This window comes from Parus major, chromosome 1 (genome assembly GCF_001522545.3).
Source record: "Parus major isolate Abel chromosome 1, Parus_major1.1, whole genome shotgun sequence".
NCBI classification, from domain to species: domain Eukaryota; kingdom Metazoa; phylum Chordata; class Aves; order Passeriformes; family Paridae; genus Parus; species Parus major.
Genome location: NC_031768.1, coordinates 63,794,816 through 63,819,307, shown reverse-complemented (window position 1 = coordinate 63,819,307; position 24,492 = coordinate 63,794,816). Strand labels below are relative to the sequence as shown.

Genomic DNA, 24,492 nt, shown 5'->3' with positions numbered 1-24,492 from the left:
CTGAAAATCTTAGCAGGGGGAGGCAAAAGGATGGGATGTCTGGAATCTAGGGGGCAAGAAGAGATGGCATGGTGAAAGATGCCAAGATATTCTCAGTTCCAGTTCTTTCATTACTTGACATAACCTAGCACAAGTGTGTGCACTATGCTGGCTGATGCATCATTCATCAAAACAGCTCAAAAAACAAAACCAAATTATGCCTATAAATGGAAACTAGTCTTCTTTGTAATCCTAAATGCAAAGCACTTCTTTAAGCACTAGGTAACATGTCATGTCATCAGTAACAACTTTGAGGTTTTTGAAATTATTGTATGGTCAAATGTTTTATTAATCCTATCTTTTTCTTGACGTTCTGCTTGGAAGCTGTGCCAACTTTGGTACTTTGTGCTTCAATTAAGAGAAGAGTTAGTATAGAATTTGGTATAACATGTCAATATGTGCAATTTTTTTTTCTCGTTTTCTTGCCAGAAGGCACGAAGGCTTAGAGTTGGATTCTTCCTTACTTTTGAAATCAGACTTTTTATTCAAGAAAGAGAACGCTAATATTTCTATTTCTATTAAGAATTCCAGCCTGCAAAGAGGATTCAATTTTCAATTCAGTCTGACTGTGAAGAAAGGGCTTAGAACAGGATGTCTAGGATGCCACAAAGCCTATGCTTTCCTCCTGAGTTTGTGGACAGTTTCTAGGATGGACTATTTTCAGGGTCCCAGGCTGAAGCTTGGCTGTTGTAATGGAAACTAATGTTAATGGCAAAGAATGACTGGAATGAGCACAATGAACACCTTTACACTGATTTCTACTTACACAGCGCTAATTCTGGGCTTTAATTCTATTGCAGCCAGCAGATACCAAAACACTGCGCTACTAAAATGTTGCCAAGATGGAATGAAATTAAATCCCATGAGGTTTTCTTGTGCAAAAAGGCTGGCAAAGGTGTCTGGCTCCCAGGAATGCAGGAGCGCGTTCCAGGACTGCTGTGAGAAAGCCGCAGCCCTCAGGAGGCAGGCGAAGCAGAGGAGCAGAGTGGGCTTGGCACGACGTAAAGAGCAGTGGCATACAACTCTGCCACTTTTATCCTTCTTGTGGTGGCCAGGGAGGGTCAAGGGGCATTTTAGTGCTGTGGGGCTGGGGAGGGAGTTTTCACATCAGCATTTCAGAGAACCCTGGTACAGCACAACAACCATGTGGCATTGCATCTTCATACCTGTGCGCTGGGGAGGTGGGAGTGGGATGGGATGGGATAACTTCTTGGGGAAAGAAAAGGCAGGAATCACCTCAGCCATTGCTGACCCCTCCAGTCCCATGAAGGAACTGGTGGCCCCTGCCCACACCCCAGAGAGGCCACAGACAGCAGAGCAGGAGAGGCTGTGGTTTGTCTGCATTCAGGGCTCTAAGTGGTCTCAGATTTATGACTCTTTTTAGTGGTACTACTATTATAACACGCAAATACCTCCAAAATGCTGTCATGAGGAAGGTCCACTTTAGCCAAAATAGTTTTGTCTCTTTCTTTTCCTCTCCCTAAAGTCTATCTCTGACCACACATTATGTGTCACTTCATGTTATAAAAAAAATTACTTTGCATCTAAAATAATCCCACTATGAATGTAATTTCTGCTACCATTTCTGACAGATTTCCCCTTTCATCCTCTGTCTGTCATAAGTGTGGGTCAGTGGGAACATCTTTGCTAGCCTTGCTACAGGGGAGTGCTTTCTCATTTGGTAGCATATAGCAATTGAAGTTGGGAAGACGAACTATCTTTCTGTTCTGTGACAAACTGTGGTCACTGCTTCTCTTTTTTCAACATTTTTACTTGAATGTGCAAGATGAAACACAGATGAAATCTTTTTCCTCAGAGCATTTTTTGTGCTCTGACAAGCTGTCTCCCTGCAAGACAGTGTAAGGTTATCAGCCAAAGACTTCCAAAAGAAACCTCACTCCTGTTTTGCAGAATACAACGAACACGAAGAATTGTTTGATGAAATTTCAGTCAGCTTGCGCAGTTATTTTCCTGAGAGCTGGTGGTGGAATTTTGAAGAAGTAAAAAGCCCTGGAAAACACAGGTACTGTGTTGCATGACTAGGTGACTATGTTTAAATTTGTACTGTCAAATGTATATAAATATCAGCTTTATGTAGTATCTGATGCAGTGCTTTATTTGAAAGCACTTTGCCTCCACAACTGAGGGAAGAAGTTTCACCCTTACAATACTCAAGCCTCATCAAATGACAACGTTTACATTTTATGCATGCTTTCTAATATGTTTTGTTTTGTGTTTTTCAGTGTAAAAAACTTTGCTCCTGACTCTATAACTACCTGGGAAGTTCAGGCAATAAGTATATCTCCTGAAAAAGGTATAAGTATTGGATATTATTTGTTTGTTTGTTTCTTTGTAGGGATAAATAGAGGATGTGTATTTTTTAAAAGAGAGATACAATAGTATGTTGACAAAGAATCTGTATTGAAAAAACACGAATTGTTTTGATCATAATATTTACTTCTCTCTTTTCTGCCATGTTGAAGCCCGACTAGGAGTTAAGGTATGGATTTATATTTATAAAAGCAACATGAAGTAGGGTCTCAAGGATGATGGATCCTACAGTCAAAACTGTCTTTTATTCTTTCCACTCTATCAGCCACCTCATTTTAGCTTCTACATGGCCAGGAAGCCACAAGAAAGGCAGCAGCAGTAACACCACTTTTCTTTGAATAATTCTGGGACCAGATTCTGTCTGTCTCAAAGCAGGAACCTCTTTGGCCCTAAGGCAGAAAAGAACACCAGGAAACCAGCCAAGAACCAGCCAAGGGCTGGACACCAGAGAGACCAGGTTCTCAGATGCTGCCCTCTGGGAGCTCCTGAGAATTGATGGGCACCACACAGGATGGACAAAGAGTCTGTCTTGTACTGCCCACTCCCCTTTGGAAGGGGAGGATCATCCAGGGTTGTGCAGTGATGGCCATGGAGTTTATTTTCAGAAAGCAAGGAAGGGTCTTTGTGTTTTAAACAAGAAACAAAACAAGGAAAAAAAAAAAAAAAGAAAAAAAGAAAAAACCTGCGCCACATTTCTCTCACAAAACATACAAACAATTCTGCCAAGTTTTACCTGTTAAAAACCATGGCAGTGACTCCAGGGGGCAACCTAGAGATAGGTCTCTAGTGCAGATGAATTTAAGTGAGTTCTGAGAATGCCTGTTTTCCTCTCCTGCTCATGACCTGTGGGGAGCCGAGGCACTGAGTTTTGATTAGACATTTAACTTCCTGTTAGCTGGTGTTAAGTGTATATTTTTCTCTCCCCAGGGTTCTGTGTAGCTGACCCCCACACCTTTGCAGTTTTCAAAGACTTTTTTGTGTCCCTGAGATTACCGTACTCAGTCAGACGACATGAGCAACTGGAAATAAAAGCAGTGGTTTACAACTACCTGCCCAATGATCTCCAGGTAGTGTTATCAACAACCCCTGTACCTTGCATGCCTAGCTAGCTAGATCTATAGTTTTGTAATATTTTAATGTCAATGACCTGGCCACCCTTCAGTGCCCCCCTACAGCCCAGACATAATACTCCCATCTTGAAAGCATTCCCAAAAGCAAGATCCAGTTCTACTTGGTAATCAAACTTATTTAAAGCAGATTTTATTCACCATGTTTCATAGCCATATCCTTTCTCTTTGGGTACTTCTTCCCCTTTGTTGAAGCCATCTGTTCCCTTTTTGCTGCCTGCTGATCTGGACAATACCCAGCTGCTGACACTGACACTTGCTAACACTTCACAAGGTACACAAGGTACAGAGGTAAATGAGTGCACCATCCAATGTTAGCCACAAAACTCATTGAGCATACAACACAGGCACTTTTTCTCTTCACATGACTCTTATGCAGTCCTGCATATGGCCACAGTTGTCACTGGGCTTAGGGCCTCCATCGCCCTAAGGCTGATAGTCATTTTTTCACTTCTTCCCATCTCCCAACAAGCTGTTCAACCAGCATCCTCTCAACTGCACTGAATTGTGTAGAGCTGGGATGTATAAAAATGCACTATCCTTCTTTACTGTGGTTCAGGGATAGGTCAAAACTCTTTCATGTTCAGTATAAGGAAGAAATGTTTGCTGATTTGCCTTCAGAGCCCTAATCAATATAGCTGAATATTAACAGACCATGGGGTCAGAGAACAATTTACACTGGAAGGGGCACCCAGAGGTATTTTTCTTGTGCAGTGATGCACTAGGAGTGATCTTGGGCACTGCCTTGTCCCCACAGGTGACAGTGAAGATGGATGCAGTGAAGGGGCTGTGCACAGCAGAGACAACAGCGAAGGGTGTGCAGCTGTCACTGCTGGCTAAGGGGAACTCAGCAACACCAGCCTTCTTCTCAGTTGTCCCTCTGACTGTGGGAGAAATCCCAATTACCATTACTGCTTTTGACCAGGATTCTGGGCACAGTGATAGCATTAGGAAGAATCTCAAAGTTGTGGTATGTATAACTAACTGAGGGCAGGCACTTCATAAATTATCATAATCATTTACCATTATCATGAATTGTCAAACGTGACATTCACTGTGCGTGGAGTTCTCATGAAGGGAGTGAAATGGTACAAACACAAGGCTGGAAGCAATTCAGTAAATCTGTTTTTCAGCAGGGACTGAGGCAAATAATTTTAGCCTCAGTATGTATTGTATATAAGAAGGTTTGTTCTCTATGGGAAAAAAAGGTCCTTTACTCATGACAGAGAACAACTTCAGTCATGCCTTAGAATCTTTAATTTCTCCCTGCTTCATCAACATGTATAAAAATTTATTTTTCCTTGTGAATCCAGGACTGAAGATGTCCATCTAGCAAACTTTTGAGAAGGAAATGCTCTCTGCTAGTAATAAAGTTGAACACTATTTTATTCCTTCCAGTCAATAGATCAATCGTCACTCTTAACAATTGCATAGGTAAAACACATGCAAAATATTCAAACAAAGATCCTGTATTGATTATACCTTAGCTCTCTTTCAAAATTATAAAAAGGAGGAGCCTTTAAGAAAAAAATTACTTTTCAAGTGCCAACACAGACTCATTACAGTACCTAAGTCATCCGTGGAGGTCTTTTTTCCATCCATACAAAAAGTTCGGTATATGAATCCTTGCACCCCTGATTTCAGCTATTGTCATGTAGGTAAGGATAAAGCATAGGATGCTGGGAACCTGCTGCTGTTAAAAGTTATAACTTCTGTAGATATTAGACACAGTCTCAGAGTTCAGTGTTACACCAAAACAGTAAAAGTAGCTATAAAAATAGCTTTATTAAAACTGAAACTGTAGGAAGAGGGATGTGAGGAATCAGAAGGAAAAAACTGTTTTACACCCAAGATGTACTCAGAATTTCATGGATTTTATGCAGCAGAAGTTTACAAAAATGAATCCCTCTATGAACTTGACTTGATGGGCCACAAAGCTGAGAATAAACTTTGAAGTTTAATTTTTGGGAGTTTGTTTTGGTTAAAGGAATTTCATCCAGGGAGATCTTTCAATAGTAACACAAAACATTCAGCAAGTATTTCAATCAGGAAACAGAAATTCTGATTTAAAGCTTGCATTTTATCTAGAGAAATTTCCCTTCAAAATCACTTATTTGTGCCACCTGCTGGCCTAGTGCTTGCGTGGAGCTCTTGGGTTTATTGCAGCTTAATTGCAGGTGTGAGTGCTTGCAAACGTTTTGACTTTTCTTTCTTTAACTGTACAGACTGAAGGTGTTTTACAGAGAGAAGAAGAGACCATTTGCATTAACAGTGGCTGTAAGTTACCCAAAAGGATTAGATACAGATGAGGTTTGGAGTAAGAATGAAGAGTGCAGTGAAATACTTCTCAATGCACAGATGTTCCCTTGGTTAACCAGAACTTGTCAGAAATCTCTCCATCCAACACATAGAAAAAAAAAAAAAACTCATAAAAGAAAAAAAAAAAATTAATTCTAAATTTTTAGAATTGATTTAACATATTTTTGTTTTTCAAGGTATCATTCTTTATGTATTAACTGGGCATCTATTTAATTCACTAATGGGTCTTAAAAGGCATTAAAAACAAGAGTTTTTTCAAATCTAAAATGCTGCTAAAGATTGAAAAATAAGTCACTCTAAGAAAGATAAGTGTATTTTTTCTAAAGTTACAGTATGTTGTCTATTTTTTTTAAAGTCTGGATGTAGATATCTATTTATTATTTATTTACAGTGAAGTCCTATACAGTGGACCTGGACAGACCATCTAATATGATACCAGGTTCTGATAGCCACGTGATGGTTAGCCTGAAAGGTAAATGTAATTTTTATGTCCACAACTTCTCCATAGGTGACAAGGGACAGGCCCCTCTGTGCTGCTCATTCCTGCATGGCAACTCCCCATCCTCTCCTGGTTTTTCTGTTATGACTCAAATGGTCTGTGCTACATAACCAAGTTATAAAACAAAACATCCCTAGGGCTGAACCAGTACCTTTTCCTCTTTCTAATTACTCCTTATTTGCAGTGGATGTAATATCTTTATGAGATCCATCCTTCCTCACTGTGCTTGGACTGACATTATGGGAAAGCCAGAGGTGAAAGGAAGAATTCATCTTCTCTAATAACCCCACACTGTATGCAGGGCTGCAGAAATCTGCTCTAGATTTCAGAAATAAGCATGCCAGACTCTGATGTATAGGTTCTGGAGAGTTCTGCATTTCTGAAGAGGAGATATGTACAATCATATTTTCATTTAAACAAATATAGTTGTATACATATATATAAATATACACTCATGCATACATATTTTAAAAACATTGTACTTTCTTAGTGATAAATACTTCCCCCCCACCCAGGAAATGTAAAGTAATGCATTTGTGACACAAAGGGTATTGGCTTCCATTTCAAAACCCTGTTCTAAAATAAAGGGATCATCGAATTCATAAAGTTAAAAAATTGCAGAGGGGAAAATAAATCCACATAAAATGTCATGATTAATGCACAATCTTTTTATCCCTCTGTGGGAGGGTCAGGGCTGGTTTGACAAGACTTTTCCAGCCCAAACCTGATACACCGGTCTTTCCCCCTTTCCTTTCTTCCCTGCCTCCAGTAGCCTAAGGATTCTTTCTCCTTCATATTCCCTCACCGTGCCAGCCTCCTTTCTCCAGCTTTCCTGGGGCCTGGCACCTCATCCTTGCCCTTCTTCAAAGAGCTTTATGAAGTCTCAGGTAGCTAAGAACAGTGTTGAGTAGTGAGGAATATCAGGCCATGCTGGAACGTCAGCCTATAGTTAGGATCACCTTTCTTCATATCACAGCAATCAGTTTTAAATAATATACATACTACAGCTTGTATTTTTTTCAACAGGGAACATTATGGATGAGTCTGTTGAAAACTGCCTGAGTCTCAGTGGGGTTGAAAAGCTGATTCAGGTGCCCACAGGCTGTGCAGAGCAAACGATGGTGAAAATGGCCCCTGCAGTCTATGCCATTGAGTACCTGGATGCCAGCGAGCAGTGGGTGAATTTTAACCCCAAACGGAAGGAGGAAGCCATTGGTATGATCGAAAAAGGTAAGCAGGAAAAAACAAAGCAAGACAAACCAACCAGAAGCCAAAGGCTGGGATTCTTGTTATCAGTTTGCACTGCACACTGGCTGCAGCTGCCTCCTGAAGGAGTGCCCACTACCTTAACACAGCCTCACAGAAACGCCCCGGCAGTCTGCGGACAGGCATGAGCAACAGAACATGTGAGGAAGGCTTAGGAGACTAATTGCCAGCATCTGGCACTGGACAGTATTGCCATTGACAGTCCATCCTCTCTCTTGCCTAATTTAGAAGGTAAAATCTGAGCTGATCAATGAAAATTCTTTTCTGAGTAAATGGATAGCAAAGGCCAGTTGTTCATTGCCTCCCAACATTCAAAATCAACAAGACAAATGACATCCTAAATATGCTTATTTCTCACCATGATTCACAGACACTGCTTAGGATAGCCAGCATGTAGACATCTGTCTGTGGCTGCCAAGAGGAGTATGACAAAGGAAATTCACAGTGCTAATCATGATGTTGACACCTTCCCTTCCCCACTCCTCTATTCATCATTACATAAACTAGAAGGCAGCCTTGGGCCAAGCCAGGGAGGAAGTTTCCTTAGGGAGAGGACACCTGCAAGTCTGCTTCTGGAAGACTCCACTCCAACATGTGATCCAAGGCTGTACTAAATGTGCAGCAAAGCCAGGACCACAGTATGTGGAAATGTTCCAGCTCACAGGAACTAACACAGGGAGTTGTCAATATTGGAGCAGGTACAGCTGATCTTTCTAAATATAGTGGTGTGCTCATGCCATAAAGAAATATGCACCTGTCATTGTGATCTTCAGATATGATATACACTTTGCATCAATGAAAAACAAGTGTATAAATAGAGATTAAAAGCATGCTAACAGTTGCTGCATGAAGACCTTTGCCTATTGATCCAAGACTGCCGAAAGTGACATGAGATCCTGCTAATAAGTGGTATTATCAGCATCATTTAGTCCCTACATTATGTTTTTATTGATTCTTATTGAAGTTCATCAGTGCAGAAAATGAGTTGTGTGTCTATGATACAAACTTTGTCAAAATAATGGCAGTCAAGATGAGAAGCCTCAACTCATGATTTCTAAGACTATGTCTGACCAAATTGAAGATGTTTTGTACAATTTTGATTCAATGCATCGTAAAATCAACAGCTTGAAAAGTTGTCAATAATGGAAAATAGTTTCCCAATATTAACTACACATAAAATTTTTTGTAACCATAGATATCTGCAGTTTTCAGGTTATTTTCATGGCTCAATTAAGTCAAACAAGACAGAAGACCTCCTAAGCCTAGTGATTTTTCTGTGTCAAATTCTGCTGACCCAGTCATTTCCTTCTTAATGCCTCAGTGAACACCTCCATGAACTCTTCTACCAGTCAATACAAAACATGTACATTATAACACAAGTGATGTAGGAAAACGCCCAATAAATACGGGTATTCTCTGAACAGTTATGTGCTCTCCTGTTCATGCAGGTTACACTAGACTGCTTGAGTTTCAGAAGGAGGATGGCTCCTATGGAACATTTAAAACAACCCCCAGTAGTGTATGGTAAGTGATTTTCTTTTCCTGGGGTTTTATTTTTGGGGTTTTATTTTTGCTTATTTGGTTGGGATTTTTTTCAATTGACCTCTATTATCATTTGATGCATCAGAAGTTTATCTTTGGCAATGGATTTTGAAAATCTGGTGGTTGCCTATGAACTTTTGTCATGAATAATCAGCCACCAAATTCTCTGAGTGTATTCAGTCCTTGGTGAAAGAGATTTATACTGAGCCACTGCTCAGTATAATTTTGCATTTGCCATTGAGCAAAAATATTCAAACTCGTGTTGAACAATAACTCACTAGGCTGCAGTGAGTGCACTGTATCGAATACAAGTCTGTGCATTAAATTAGTATGTTTATCTTTCTGTCAATATAGTTTTCTATAAGTATCTGTCAGCACAAGTTTGGAAAATTTTCTTTTGTGCAGGTTAACTGCATTCATTGTTAAAGTGCTCACAAGGAGCAGAGAATACTTCAGCATCCAAGACAGTCACATAAGCAACTCGATTTCCTACTTGGTTAATCAACAGCAGGCAGATGGCTCATTCCATGACCACCATCCTGTAATGGACAGGTCAATGCAGGTAGGTCATCCAAATTTAGAAAAAATTATTGTGCATTTAGGGCTATTAGGGTTTGAAAGGAATACGGTGAGTTGTTGAGTAGCAAGAAATGTATCTAAAGAGAATAAATCTGTAATGTAAGTACAAAATCTGCAATGTAAAATTAATTTGTTAACAGGTCAGTTCTGTTAAATGCATAGCTAGCACCTTTATCTTTTCATACAATCTTAGATAATTTTTTCAGCTATGTCTATAGAGCACTTAAAAAATTATTTCTGGGGGCCGTATCTTTGGTAAAAATGTAAGCCTATTATTGCCAAAGGCAATAGAATGTAGAATTGTAACTTTGTTTTTGAAGGGGTGTCCAGAGCTCATCTGTTCCAAACAGTTCTAGATAGATCAGAGTGTACAGGGCCAGGTCCAGCTGAGTCTGGAGTATGTCCCAGACTGTCTGGGTAACGTGTTCCAGTATTTCACCACACTCATGGTGAAAAAATAAAACTTTAACACTTAATCAGAATTTCCAGTTGCATATCTTGGTCTGTGCATCCTCTATAACTGAAAAGAAACACAAAATTGTTATACTGTCCATTAATGTAGTCTAGGAAAGTAATGTGCATCTTCCAAATCTCATTGAAAATGCAATGTAGTGACCATACATACATATGAAAAAATACCACGAATATTCTTTATGATCTATGTCAAATAACTAGTGAGGCTTTCACCATCAAAGCTAGTTTCACAGTTGATATAACACTCTTGGGGAAAAGGAAACAAGTAGCTCAAGGACTGGCCGAAGGGTTTTGGGTTTTTTTGACTTGTATTTGAGCTGAGATAATCTTCTCTCTTACATACACTTCAAGAGCTGTCAGGGGAGAAATGCTAATGACAGCACAGTGCTTACTTTATCAAGAAGAGGGGATAGGAAATGATCTAGTATTACTGTATAAATACCTTTACTGGAGAGCAGTTCCATCTGCAAGGTAGAGGGCTCTTCAGTGTGTAGAGAGTAGCACAAAAATGGAAACAACCCCACCCTCCTAGTGACTGAAAATTGAAACCATGAATTCTTCAGTGAGAAAGTATAGATTTTTAGCTGTAAGATAAATAACTAAATATTTGATTATCAGCTGAAGGACATGGTGGGTTCCTCATCCATTTAATGCAACCTGGCTGCCACCATAGAAGTTACACTTTATAAGGACACATATTATTGAGAAAAATTTAAAGCAACAGCTACATGGTACATGGTCAGAGGGTTCGCAGAGAAGAACCTTGACTTTCTATAAAGTGATTTTCTAGATTTAATCATAAGTGTATGTGTGCGCATTTAACTTTTCCTTTTCATATCTCATCTTTCAGGGTGGCATTAAGTCAGCAGAAGAGGATTTGGCTATGACAGCCTTCGTAACCATAGCATTGCAACAGACCCTGGGTGCCTACCCATCACCTGATGTGGTAGGAAGCCTGACTCTTTAAGTCTTCAGTCTCTTGCACAATGGCATATCCACCCTACCATCTCTTGGAGAGCTGCAAATGAGGAGTTTAAAATCTGCTTACATCTGTGGTGAATAGGAAAAGATGTCATGGCCTAATATACAGCAAGGTGTTTCGAGCGACACTCTCCATCATCAATGGCTTTAATCACTAAGCAAACATTATTAAAATTGTCTAAAAAATTACTGCAGTGAAGTATTCTAATTTCCTAGTACTAGTTTCCTAGTGCCAGAAGTAAGTTAGCAGGTCACAGTGAGCTTTACAAATAGATCCATTCTGTTTTCACAGGCACGAGTGATTAGAGGAACAGTGGCATACATGAGAAATCAATTTTCAAGAAATAGTGACTGCTACTCTTCAGTCATCGCTGCTTATGCTCTGACACTTGTGCAGCCTGATAGTGAAGAAGCTCAGTCTGTAAAAGAAAAACTAAGGAGCTGTTCTTCTTTTGATGAAGGTACTGATAACCATTCTTAAAAATCCCTTTAGAAAGCACTAAAGGGAAATACTAATTTTTTTAGTATTTCCTAACGGAAATACTCTGAGCACACTTACATGAACAAAACAAATTGAAGTAAATGAAGAAAAATTAATTTTATACAACTGTATATGTACATGCATAATATATTTAATTATTTAAATGGTATAATTAAATATCTCAATATTTGACATTTTGATATGTAATTTTCATAATTAATATCACTATAAAGTGACAGCATAATGAAGCTTGGATCATGACCTTCTCTAATTTTGGAACTGGAACAAAACCACAGTAAATATTCATTTATGTTTTCTGCTTCCCTTGAGAAGGAAAAAAATCCAAGCCCAAATGAGAAAGAAGAAACTTCATATGAGAAAATGGCAACATACAGGAGTAGTCCAGACTGAATTTGTTGTCAAGAGGGAAGGTGTCTCTTCCAGCCCACCTTCTTTCAAAGCCCCCCACCAGCTCTGAGTGCTTTGTCCCAGGTCCCCATGGATGTCATCACTTACTCCCACGGGTGTGGCTGTGGTGACTGCTGAGCCAGTCGGCTGTGGGGCTGTGCCACCATCCTGGTTATTCCTCCCAATGTGTTTGGTAAATACCCTACACCTCAACAGCCCCAGTTTAAGCATAGGGAATATGCTTCTCCTTAATCAAGGCTGGATTTGTGGCCATAATTAATACTTTTAATCCTGGTCTGAGGGACCACCAGACACAATGTCACCACTCCATCAGATGGACATTGATGTACGATGGGATTAGACTGCTATGGTTGGAGAAATCAAAATTAAAAAATGTGGGGTTTCTTTTCCATTATCTTTGCTTCCCAGCCAATTTGTTGCTCTCACAACAGCATCTGTGTCTTGTGGTTCCACAGTGCCATGACAAGAAATACCCACTGTGTAGAGCAATAGTGATTTTTGGCAAATGTCTCTGCCAAGGGGATTCAGGACTGAGTTATTCTTGCAGCAAAGCAGCAGCGCTACTGGGGAAATGGCAACAACGCCGTCTCAGTGGAAACCACTGCCTATGCCTTGCTTCAAACCTTGCTCCTGGAAGACATGGAATATGCAAGGCCTATTGCCACGTGGCTGACAGAAAGAAGGAGCTACGGCGGAGGGTACTGCTCTACACAGGTGCCTGACCACCAGTTCAGGGGGAGTCCTAAGGGGAGGGAAGGAAATAAAAGCCCCCTAAAAACTTTTTCATTTAGATTTGAAATCATCATACCAGTTAATTTTCAGCTTCTTTGGTATATGAAGCAGTAAAGATTTTTGGATCATTAATTAGCAATGGGCCAAAATAAAATAGTTAAAAGCTGGCAAAGAAAATTCTTCATCCTCATGAAGGAGCAGGATAGTCTAAGATCAGGAGTCCAATGTGTTTACAATTTTAGTGCTATGAGAAGAAGCTGGGAAATTAAACAAATAGTCTGTGAAAGTAGGAATAAGGAAATGCAGAACTTTAAAGCAGCAAAAAGCATAAAACTGAATTCAGGGTGACTGATAATGTCATCTCACATGTTGTTGAAATAACCTGGCATAACTTCTAGGTTTTGTTTTTCTTTCTCACCCAGGACACAGTGGTGGCTTTAGAAGCTCTGTCAGCTTACAGCATACAGACACTGAACACTGCTTCCACTGACCTGACTGTCAGGCTGGGAACACCTGGAAGACAAAATTACTACAGCATTGTTCTGACTGATGCCCATGAAGAATTTCAGAAGCAGCTAGAGGTACACAACCATTGGTTGCTTCAAAGGGGTTTTTTCCCTCAAAAAGAAGAAATCAAATCCTCTGGCCTAGGTTTCATCATGTTAAACAACCATGATATAGCTGATTTATTGTACTTTGAAATAATTTGATCTGTAAAACAGCAGGATCTTATTAAAGTTAAAAATCCCCAAGCCAGCAGGTGCTTAGCAGCACACTTTAGAGGTGTCTCCTGCCTCTTTGTCTTCATGCCTTCTTTGGTGGCATGAACCTCTCCCAAAAATGAAGAACAGCCAGGAATGCAAGTCCTTCTAGGGAATGAGAAAGAAGGGGAATAATCTGATCTCCATTGTGCCTGGAACTGTGAAAATGTGAAATCCAGGATACAAAGGAGGGACTGAAGTTGGTAAAATACACCTACTGGGCCCTAAATCAGCAGAGTAAGATGCATCAGCTCAGTGCATTTAAAACATTGAGACTTGAGGTCCCATAATTCCTTCCATAGCTGAAAGTTTTCCCTGCCCAGGTTTGGAGGGGGTAAAGGCATAGAAGACTGTCAAGATGTCAGGAAAACAATAGAACAACTGCTGAGCACAGACTAAATATCTTTTTTTTTCCCTTGGTTTGCAGTTTGAACTTGGGAGAAAACTTGAAGTATCTGTACATGGCAAAGGAAATGGGACAATGAGTGTAAGCTGCAAATTCAAAATCCAGAGTCCAGCTGGACTTCTTTTAATCTCTTTTTGAAACTGAAGTGAAAACTTACCTGCCAAGGCCTCAACCTTTGTGTTCCTACCTCCAAAATTCTAAAATTTGGGGTTTAAAGCCTACCCTTACAGACAGACAAATTTTCCTCCCTTTAACTTTATTGAATCCATAAAATGTCAAGGGTGATAGAGGTGGCTGGAGCTTGAAGGGTCTATTTCTATTTTGGAATGGAGAATTATCTCAAAGGAGTCCCACAACATTTGTGAATTGCACATGGGACCTGCTTATACGTGTGACATTCCCCAGTCTGTCCTACTGGGGGCTGTTTTTTCTCTCCACATTCCCATGTCCCATCACCATGTGCTGGAGTCCTGAATGAGTAAATTCCTTGTCATTTAAATTATATTTTTAGTGGCTTGCTGTTTGTGTGTTCATCTTAGATATTAAAAACGTACTGGTCACCTGAGCTGAAGAACAACACCTGCAATGATTTGATTTTGACAGTGGAAGTGGAAGGGAGCCTTAAGTACTCTGGTGAGTGAAAAGGGCAGGGGCTGGGTCTCAAAGGTGACTCATTTGGCCAGCTGCTAATGGCACTTCATAGCTTTCCAGCCTTGGAAAGTGGGAACAAACGAATGAAACAAGGAAAAAGAGAAGTCCCTGAGCTCTACCAAGTCATTGTTTCATTTAGCTTATTATTCTTATTCTTAAATAGTGTAATAACTGAGTGACTGTGAGTTCAGCAGGTACTTAACAGTTGCACAGATATCATTAGAAACTCTTCTTGAGAAAAAGGAGGTGAGCTCCCTTCACAGAGGGGAAAGCCCTGTTCAGTTCCCTGGCTAATAAGGGACATACCATGTGGGCATAAAATTCTTTAAGACAGATCTGTCATAGGTCTTTCATATGAGCAAGAATGTGTTTTCCATCCCCTGAAGTGTGTAGTCATGAAAGCCTGTTGCCTATGCATCATCTATGTCTGTATTGTTTTTTTCTGTTTCAATTGTTAACTTTTGGAGGGAAGGATTGTCCTTTACATACTTATGCATGGCCTAAACCCCATTCTAAGCTAGGTTTGTTAGTTATTTTTACTATAGTTATCCCTTAAATTCTAACTCTGGATGAATTGGAAACACTGAGACAGTGCACAGTGAACTCACAGCGATGCATGACTGCCCACTGGTATTTATCATGATAACAAAGGGAGCCAAACTGCAGGAAAACTTGTGCATGGCTGACCTTGTCTCTCACCTCCAGAAGCTGAATACTCTGATGAAGATGATGATTATGAGGACTTGAGTACTGCAGGAAACAGCACATTTGAGACCCTGACTAAAATGGATTGGTTTGATATCCACAGCAGAAGAAAAAGGGATGTGACCACTTCCAGCAAAACAGAATCCTTGCAGTACAAAGTCTGTGTCAGGTAGGTCTGCAAGATCAGCTCATTTGTTTGTAATTCTCCTTTGTCACCCTCTTCCTATCCACAAACTCAGGATCCAACCTAGTGATCTTCTCTGAGTCTGCATACACGGTGTGTCCTCTCTCCCATAGCAGGAGAAAAGGTCTACAAACAATGGATGAGATATATTTACAGGCTTACATAGACTTCAAATGTTCACTGCAGCTTCTTCCCCACCAAATTCTGGGGAGACTCTAAAGCACTTGGCAGGCTAATAATTTGAAAGAATTTTTTTATTAAAAAAAAGGTAAGTACAGCTGGAATGCAGTAGTGGCATGTAGAGAGTTTCTCACTTTCTGGAGAGATGCTGTTACTTCCTTTGTGATCACACTCTGGCCTCATAAAAAAAGAAAGGATGACTAATACTATCTATGAGAGAAGAAGAGGCAGATGGGATGTTCTGTTGTGAAAAGAAGTTGGCAAGGGCAGAGGTAGGAAAAAAGAAACCCTCCTATGCAGCGTGGCACCGAAACACCTGTCTTTGCTCCCAGTTACAGTCTGGCATTGGTCTCAGAAGCACAAATTTGTGGCTATCCTGGGTTCTCTTTCTGGAGAGGAGCAGGAGGGAAGAAGCAGTTTTTGCTCCCCAGTGGAATTTTGATTTTCCACTGACTTTTTCAAAGTCTTGAAGACTTTGAAGGTTTTATTCCCTCTTCTAAACAGTGGCATGAACAATGGCAGAGCAGAACTGAAGTTACCCTAATTCCCAGTTTTCACTCTCCCTCATTAAACACATACTCAGTGAATTGTGTACTGGCCAAAACATCATCTCCCCCATTAATTGGTATGTAACATTTATCAGCTACCAGATCCACTGTTCTGCATCACTGTTCTGCTGAGTGCAAGTCTGAGGCATAGACAATAATGTGAAATTCCTTGTGGTTAAGACATGGGAGAAAAACTGAAGGCGTGAATTATATCACCATTCTTCTTCCCTAGACTGTGGTGCATCCTTTATGGGAAAGGGAGAGTGCCAAAATAAAAAATTCTGAAGTACCACTAAGTGTATGTAAAATATGTCAAGGCACCCCGTGTAAGTGCAGAACAACTTCATTTTCCAGCAATGACACAACTGCCTGATTTTTGAGATGGTGAAAGTCAAAAGATTGGAAATCTAATACATATATTTAGTGGATAATTACAGCAATGAGGTTTTTTGCCTTGGACAGCAGAGATGATATAAATTTACTTAGTCAGTGAAAAATTTGGAAAAATTCATTTCCTATCTCCACTTTGTAAGTAATAGAGAACAGATACTTTGTCAGTGTTGTTTACCTCCCTGGCTTCAACAGTGCTTTTACAGTGGGATGAACTATCATTTACAGGTGATTCTTTTTCTGCCTACCAGCTCCAAGGAATGCCTATATGAAAAGCTCAGGCAAGGCACCTGGGTTTTGGATGATCATTTGACTAGTTTAGATGACTCGTTTTACCTCCTGACTCTTACTGAATTAGGCAGCTAATTTTAAAATCAAAATCCCCTTAGGAAAGTTAAATGGAGCAGAATGTTTTGCTTCACCTTTAGCAAGCCTGAAAAGCCAGACTCTTCAAAGCAACCTGGCTGTTCAGTGCAGGTGTTGGATGCTGACCATCTCCCTTATAAAGGTCCACAGGTCCCAGAGCACCAAAGATGTCCCTGGTTGATCTCACCCTGCTGAGTGGGTTGGAGCCTGACACAAAGGAGCTTGAGCAGGTTGTAAACACGCTTTTCTATGCAAACTTTTATGGAGACTTTAGAAAATTTTTCTTTCAAAATCTTTCAAAAAATCTGTAGAAGAGACATGGGAAAACAGATTTTGGAGAGATAGGTAGGTAGATAGATAGATAGATTATCATTGTTCTCATTCTAATAAAAATATTTTCTGAATATATACAAGAAATGCAAGGCTTGTGGTGAGCAGAGTACAGATTTCTCAGTCCCTTGTAAAAGAAATTAGGGTGAGGCACAGAAGGGCAGTAATGTGCCCCTCCTTACCATGTCCAGCTGTCCTGTGACATGCCAGGACAGTGCATCCTGTGCTTGCAGAGCAGAAGGCAAGTAGTCTCTCAGTGGTGGCTGGTGGAAGGGCACAGTGACAAAAGGTGATGGGGCACAGTACTCTGAAAATATGGCTACAGAGTTTGGGGTTCTGGAGCATGCTTGGTTGAGGGAGATTTGCTCCGTTTCATGCTCTCAGGGACTGTCTCCTTTAGGGAGGAAGAAAGGGCTGAACAAAGCAAACTAGAATATGGAAGGTGGCAGCAAAGTATTCCTGTTCTGCCACGGGTTTGCTCTGATTTGTTTGCTTCTTTGTTTTCCCACAGTTGGTGACAGCTTCAGACAGGTACATTCAACACTTTGAGTACAAGGAGGGGAAGGTTTTACTCTACTTCGGTGAGGTAAGCAAACCCAATGATTTTCTAATCCCTGCCGTTTCAGAGAGCACATAAACTTCTTGAAAATCATTGTCTAATCATTGTCTTCTTCAGTCTCTGTTACCTTTCTGTAATTTTGTCATTTGTTATTATTGAACAGCTCAGTGGAAAGAACAGAGGAAGGGAAAAAAGGAAACACACACCTTTATCTTCCACCTTTCTATGTCCAAGGAGATGTAGCTCATATTCAAGATTTGGCCTTTGGCCCAAGAAAAAAGAGAAATCCTCTCCCACTCTAGCTAGAAGGGATGCTTTTCATACAAAATAACAAAAGTGTTTACTGCTAGTCCTGTAAATTCCACATGGACATCTTGCATGTCAAGATCAAGATCCATATAGTGACAAACAAATGTAAACTTCAGGACCCCTAGTCTCTGTGTATATTTCCCAATATTTTGGATAATGACTCCACCCTACACCCACTTGCATTGCCAAAACATTTCTACAGCCAAAACAGGTATCAGCATTAACTCAGCTATGCCATCAGAACAAGTGTTCAACAACTAGCACAGGCACAAACATTGAGGAGTTGACTGGGGAGAGGGAGTTAGTTTTTTCATCAAAACCGTTCTTCCTTTTTCCTCCAGCTCCCAAGTGGACCGGACCCAGATTGTATATCATTTGGGGCAAAGCAAATCAATCCCATGGGCTTGGTTCAGCCAGCAAATGCCATCCTTTATGACTTTTACAACCCTGGTAAGGGCACAGAAAAATGATACATAACTGATTGAAAAGGAGACCCCTCAAGAAACCCCTGCAGTCTATAGAAAGTTGATTTTGATGTTGTGTGTGAAACCACGTAATTTTGTTGAGTGATAAAATAACCAGCTTTGCATTACTGTCTTCCAGTTACTTCAGATTATCTCAACAGAGATCTTCACAGGAATGGTCCAGTATTGCAAATGGACTGAAAATATGAACTTTAGCACTCATGGATTTTTAAAGTAGATTTCCTGAGTTCCTGTTTCTCACAGTTCTTTTAAGCATATTTCACTCATGTTTTGTTTTGTCAGGCTGTGTCTTTCTACATCTAAGATAGGCAATATTAGAGGTTTGGCTTTTGTAGAGTGCTTGCTAAGGGAAAGCAGTCTTGTTTCTCATTCAAAGAAAGGTTAAATGCAAATCATCCCCATTTGCCAAAGTTATGCAAGCAATATGTGAAAATTAGGTCAAATCTCTACTTTGCTTTAATGGAAGGATTCAAGACAGTTTACACTGGGTTTAAATCCCTAACTGTTGGTTGATCCTATCTTCTTCTGAAACCATGCAATGCTCACTGTTGTTCTATGGTCTAAAGAGGCTTTTAAGATGAATGGTTTCCAGAGGGAACAAAAAAAGGGGGGTATCAAAAAAAAGGGGGGAGGGAAGAGTACAACTTAAAAAAAACAAATAAAAAACACCAACAACAACAACAAAATGCCCAAACAAAAATTATCCAAACTGAATGAAAATAATCTCAAACTGTTCAGCTGAAAACAATGCTGTACTCTAGGTGCCTAAGCTGTAGGTCTTTGGGAACTGCTGATGTGCATCTGATCCCTCAGTGCTCTGCTTTCCCTGGACCAGGGAAAATCTGGGCTGCAAACGTAGTTTGTGCTGTTCTGTACAGGCTTTTCCACCTGAGCTCTCCCATCCAAGCTGTCTTGTTCCTTGTCCCCAGACAGGAGGTGCAGTGTGTTCTACAGCGCTCCCAAACACAGTGCCATGCTTTCAAAGCTGTGCCATGCCAACGTCTGCCAGTGTGCAGAAGGTAAGGAATGACTACAGAAGCTGGTCTAAAGGAAGATAGTTACTTCTAGGAACAACTTACATGGGAATCATTAAGCTCAGAAAGGACCATTAGAATTGTCTTAATGTGTAATAACAGGACACTTTCATCCTCTAGAATGTTCAGTATCAAGTCAATTTTTTTCAAATATATCCAGGATCTTTTGATAGCTAAATTAAATATATATACACATGTGCATTTGTATGTAAAAACTCTATCACCACTAAGAAAATTGTTCTGCCATTTTATTCTCTGTTATACTGTTGTGTGAATTTGGATGTGTAAACTACATCTGTCTACATATCCATGCCTGTAGGGTGTATGACTTATTTTCTTCCCTCCAGGTCCCTGCCCAAGACAAAAATCAACTTTCAGTAAAACGCTAACAGAAACCACACGTGTTAGTTTTGTCTGCTACCAACCAACTGCAGATTATGGTAAGGCATGAAAAACAACTGTTGATTTCAGCATCACTCATTTTAATAAGTAGAAACTTGTAGTTTTATGTGCCCAGACCTCTCCTGAATTGAGTAGGGTTTCCATATGTGGCTGAGAGGCTGAGGAGAAATAAACAAAGGCATGAGCAATTGTAGTCATCAGGGCAGTGAGGTGGAAAACAAAAGCCTTGGAAAGATGCAGCAGGATGCTGGGGGAAAGAGGGGTGCACATGATATTACAGGGTTTAGAAAAAAACCCATGGTGCAGTACCAAAAACACCTACATCGCTCATGTTACAGGATGTAAATAAATCATAGGGTTTCCACGGCATGCCATAGTTCAGTAGCTCCTTCTGCAGAGCTAGATGAATATTTTTCTCTTTGTTAATTTGCCTTTCTGGCCACTTCTTTGGATAAAAAGTTGGATAAACTACTGTAGGAAAACTGGTTGGGGACCATTGGTAAGATAGATGCTAACAGAAGGACAGGAAAAAGAGTGAAAACCTAACCACAGAGGAGCTTCCTTGAAAAAATACAAAGAAAGGAATACAAATTCAGAGGCTGTTGATTATTAACTCAGTGATTTGTGAATAGATGGTACACTGGCTTGTGTTCAGACACTTGGTAAAAGCACACCTATTATTCAGTCTTTGGATGTATTTTTATGTTGCCATCTGGCATCACGGAGCTGCTGTCTTTTGCAGTATACGAAGTGGAGATCCTCAACAGCACAAACAAGAATGTTTTTGATTACTATGAGGCCAAAATCCACAAAATCCTTAAAACATGTAAGTATCAAAAGGTTTGACTCCTTTTACTCACCTTTAGAAAAACTAGGATGACTAAATATTAACCAGCATGAGCCATGCAGATGCCTTCTTCTGCCTTGGAAAAGTAGGATCAGGTATATTTCTACAGTAGGCTTTCAAGAAGGCTTATTTATTGCAAGGCTTGTTTGATGCAGCTGCCTCACTGTTCAGTTCAGCCCCAGGGGAGTTTTCTTGGTTCACATTGTGCAATCCCAGAGCACATGAGCTTCAATCATTCTGATGAAGATAAACCAGAAGGCAAGTTCTAGACTCATAGAGTCCATGGTTACTGGAGCTAGTCTAAGATAAACCCCTCAAGAAATATGCATAGTGTGGATATTATGTCTTCTGAATTAACTATTTCATTTTATGAACTGTTAACAGATCCTTATTTTTTCTTGTGTAAGCATATCCACTGACCTCTGTTCTGATACTAAATGAAGATTTGAAGTGCTTATTACTCAGCTAATTATTAAGCAATTGCAATCCTTGTGGAACAGGCTAAGAGTTGTCCACAGTGACTTACCTGAGGTCAGTGAAGGCAGGAAATCTTCTAGAAATTCAATTTAATAACTTTGCTAGAGTTATAGAAAGAAATAGAAAGGCTTCTTTGTTGTTAGGTGCAGTGTAAAGATTTACACAGCTTGTAGACAATGTCCTTTTTCATGCCTGCCATCACAGCTGCCCCCAAGTGAACTTAATCAGCAGCATCAGAGAGCATGGATACTCTTCAGAGTAATTTCTGGGGAAGCTGTCAGATGACACTGTCAGACCTCAGCTGCTGTGATATCATGTGGTCACCAGTTTTGAGTTTGGCAGCCAGAGATTGCCTTTAAAAAGGAACTTCAAAGGTTTTGAAGTCTTCCTTCTCTGGAACAGAATAATTAATTCACTCCATCAGTCTTTGCCAAGGGGCCTGGCAATGTCACACAGTACGTTATGGCACACAGCTCGTGATCTGTGCCCAGTGTTCCTGTAAGAAAATAAGGTCCATGCTTCCTGAAGCCAGAGAGCATCTGAAATACCCAGGCTTTTCCATGTGGAAGGAAACGATAATGTACCCAGTGGTCAAAATACTGAGATTATGGTATCCTGATGGAAAGTTTTATTTCTTTATTGAAAATACCTATAGGATTTAAAGGCTTTAGGGCTCTGGGTCCAAATGCATTTGTACTCACAACTTGCAGGAAAGCACTGGAAAGATTTTGGGTTTTGGTAGCTGAAACATCCTTTGAATGTGAAGTAGAAGGGAAAGGATATCTTGATAATTCTTTTTGGTTTGGGCTGTCAGATGCACCTTCTGAGCATCAGGAAGCTTTCAGCAGGCTTGGCAAAGGCTGGCAGGAGGCATGAAGCCATATGAGGATGAAGAAAAAGCTAGGAAATAAGAATGAAGAAAAACTCAAATCAGCCTGTGTCTGATGTTATTATCTGGTGTTATTATCTCTTGTATTCTCTGTGGCTCTTTTGAGTGAGGTTGGCCTGTGTTGCCATCACCAAGTTTAGATAAGAATTAGTAGGGTAAAATCTCATTCCCTGAACCCTATAATTATTTCCCTAACAATCTTTGAAGTGAGGGGTTGGTTCAGAGACAGATGGAAATACTTATTTGTGTTTGGGAGTCAGCAAAAGAGAATCTTGCAGGTGTGTGCTTCTCAGATTAATTTGGTTATTGATGCAATTAGTGTATATGTTCTGGATGGCAAATATTTATGCTGTCTTAGGAGTCCTCCAGAAGTCCTTTAGGGGAACAGTATAGCCCATGCCAAGTAACACAGAATCTTTTCCTTTCCTCTTCTTTCCCTCCCCTGGTCCTTTTTAAACATTATTTCACATTACACGTTACAAAACTTGAAGTAATTGTTTCCTTAAATTCTGCTTGGATGCTTTGAAACATTAAATTTAAATTGTTTTTTTTTTTTTTTTTAAATTGGAGATTTAAAATTGAAAATTACATAATAACCATTTAAGGTAATGACTCAAATGCTTATGTATGATCCCCCTGTCTGAGTTGTATTAGGCCATTTGTGAAGCATATGAACCGAAAAACACCTTGGTAATTCAACCTCAATGAGGCATAACATCATCATTTTCTCAAGTGGTTCTGACCCATCTCTGCAATCCATGAACAAATGAAAATTCAGGACACCATGTAGCATAGGAACAGCAAAAAGCTCTTGGGATATATCAGAAAACCTACAGGATGTGCAGATGTAACTTAAGTAACATATATTAAACTGATGCAAGTTTTAACTAGGTGATAGATAAGGTTCTTAAAGCTAGGTTTCACAGATTAGCAGTCTATGTCAAATTCTCTGAAATCTAATTAATGTTAGAAAATTCTACTTCAGTTTTTTATTCTACTTTTAGGATTTTGAGGACTAGTCTTTCATTAGAGCAGATGCTGCATGAGATTCTGTTAACTGATAAAAATGTGACTGTGGTATAATTGACCTGTAATTTAAACTGTTTTAATATTGAATTTCTTCAGGAAATTTCAAATTATAGTTAGAAAGAGAGTAAGAAATTAGAATATTGCTGTTATTTGCTTTTTTTTTTTTTTTGTTGTTGTTCAAATGGACTTTGAAAACTGTTGTTCTAGTTAAGCAACATAGTGTCCTCACAGGCTGAGATTGGTCAGATGAATAAACACCTTTTAAGCTATCATGTCATTGTAATAGCTGAGCAGCCACCTCATCTGCCTTGGATACCCACTTCTATAGTGGGCAGTGCAATTCTGAATGAATGAACTGGGCCAGAATCCAGACCAGAATCTTCTAAGTTACTTTAATATTGAGATCACCAGGAGATTGTCCTGTGTATCAGATTCAGAGGGAATAGCATAAAGGCTGCATCAGTAACGCTCAGGTCAGGTGTACTAAGGAGAGTGAGATTTTGATACTGACTGCTGCATTTGTTGAGCCTCAAAATGTTTGAATTTAGTTTAGCTTTTAAGCCCACCCTGAACCTGAACATTCTGAAATGGAAGATAGCATGTTTTCTATTTTCCTTGGCTTTTCTTTCATCTCTGAGATTTAAGCAAACTCCATAAGGTCTGGATAGACCTGAGAACCTATCATAAGGTCCTCAGGTCTGTAGGAAAACATTTCCTTCAATAACTACTGAAAAGGGCAGGACAACCAGCTGTGAGGCAAAAGTGGCTTGCTTACTAAAGGAAATATATCCTACCACAGCACAGCCCCATTTATTCACATGTCAAGCCCCAGTTCCCAAGTGAAATATTACCTTGGCTTAGCACTGGGGCAAATGATCAAGGGGAGTTGTGTCCAGTGGGCTGCAGTTCTTCCCTTTGTTAGAAAAGGGTTTCATGGGGTTTTCTCTTCTTGTCCCACAGCTGCGGATGAAAGCATCCAAGTGGGCGAGCACCGACAGTTCCTGTCTCGCTCCATGTGCAACTTAAACATTGTCCCTGGCAAACGGTACCTCCTCATGGGCAGAGATGGGCAAACAGTTGATTGCAACAAGAAGTAAGTGCAAAATGGTCTCTGGGCAGCAGCAGCTGCTATCGTGGAGCA

The 24,492-nt window shown here is 40.0% G+C and overlaps 1 protein-coding gene across 3 annotated transcripts in view; it reads left to right on the top strand.

Annotated features, from left to right (window-relative positions):
• The window catches only part of LOC107210755 (complement C4-like), a 48,698-nt gene that overhangs the window by 22,769 nt on the left and 1,437 nt on the right, over nucleotides 1–24,492 (top strand). For 2 of the 3 annotated variants that reach the window (XM_033515040.1, XM_015641993.2), the window contains 24 exons: nucleotides 840–1,040; nucleotides 1,951–2,062; nucleotides 2,283–2,353; nucleotides 3,298–3,437; nucleotides 4,255–4,467; nucleotides 5,723–5,774; nucleotides 6,208–6,288; nucleotides 7,342–7,545; nucleotides 9,030–9,105; nucleotides 9,529–9,685; nucleotides 11,027–11,122; nucleotides 11,450–11,618; nucleotides 12,615–12,781; nucleotides 13,222–13,380; nucleotides 13,988–14,047; nucleotides 14,506–14,599; nucleotides 15,323–15,491; nucleotides 17,133–17,220; nucleotides 17,832–17,906; nucleotides 18,530–18,638; nucleotides 19,603–19,692; nucleotides 20,055–20,147; nucleotides 20,852–20,935; nucleotides 24,312–24,444. In XM_033515040.1, coding sequence (XP_033370931.1) covers nucleotides 840–1,040; nucleotides 1,951–2,062; nucleotides 2,283–2,353; nucleotides 3,298–3,437; nucleotides 4,255–4,467; nucleotides 5,723–5,774; nucleotides 6,208–6,288; nucleotides 7,342–7,545; nucleotides 9,030–9,105; nucleotides 9,529–9,685; nucleotides 11,027–11,122; nucleotides 11,450–11,618; nucleotides 12,615–12,781; nucleotides 13,222–13,380; nucleotides 13,988–14,047; nucleotides 14,506–14,599; nucleotides 15,323–15,491; nucleotides 17,133–17,220; nucleotides 17,832–17,906; nucleotides 18,530–18,638; nucleotides 19,603–19,692; nucleotides 20,055–20,147; nucleotides 20,852–20,935; nucleotides 24,312–24,444 — 2,893 coding nt within the window. Of the gene's footprint in view, nucleotides 1–839; nucleotides 1,041–1,950; nucleotides 2,063–2,282; nucleotides 2,354–3,297; nucleotides 3,438–4,254; nucleotides 4,468–5,722; nucleotides 5,775–6,207; nucleotides 6,289–7,341; nucleotides 7,546–9,029; nucleotides 9,106–9,528; nucleotides 9,686–11,026; nucleotides 11,123–11,449; nucleotides 11,619–12,614; nucleotides 12,782–13,221; nucleotides 13,381–13,987; nucleotides 14,048–14,505; nucleotides 14,600–15,322; nucleotides 15,492–17,132; nucleotides 17,221–17,831; nucleotides 17,907–18,529; nucleotides 18,639–19,602; nucleotides 19,693–20,054; nucleotides 20,148–20,851; nucleotides 20,936–24,311; nucleotides 24,445–24,492 lie in introns of those variants that run through there. The other variant, XR_004497856.1, reaches the window with a different exon arrangement.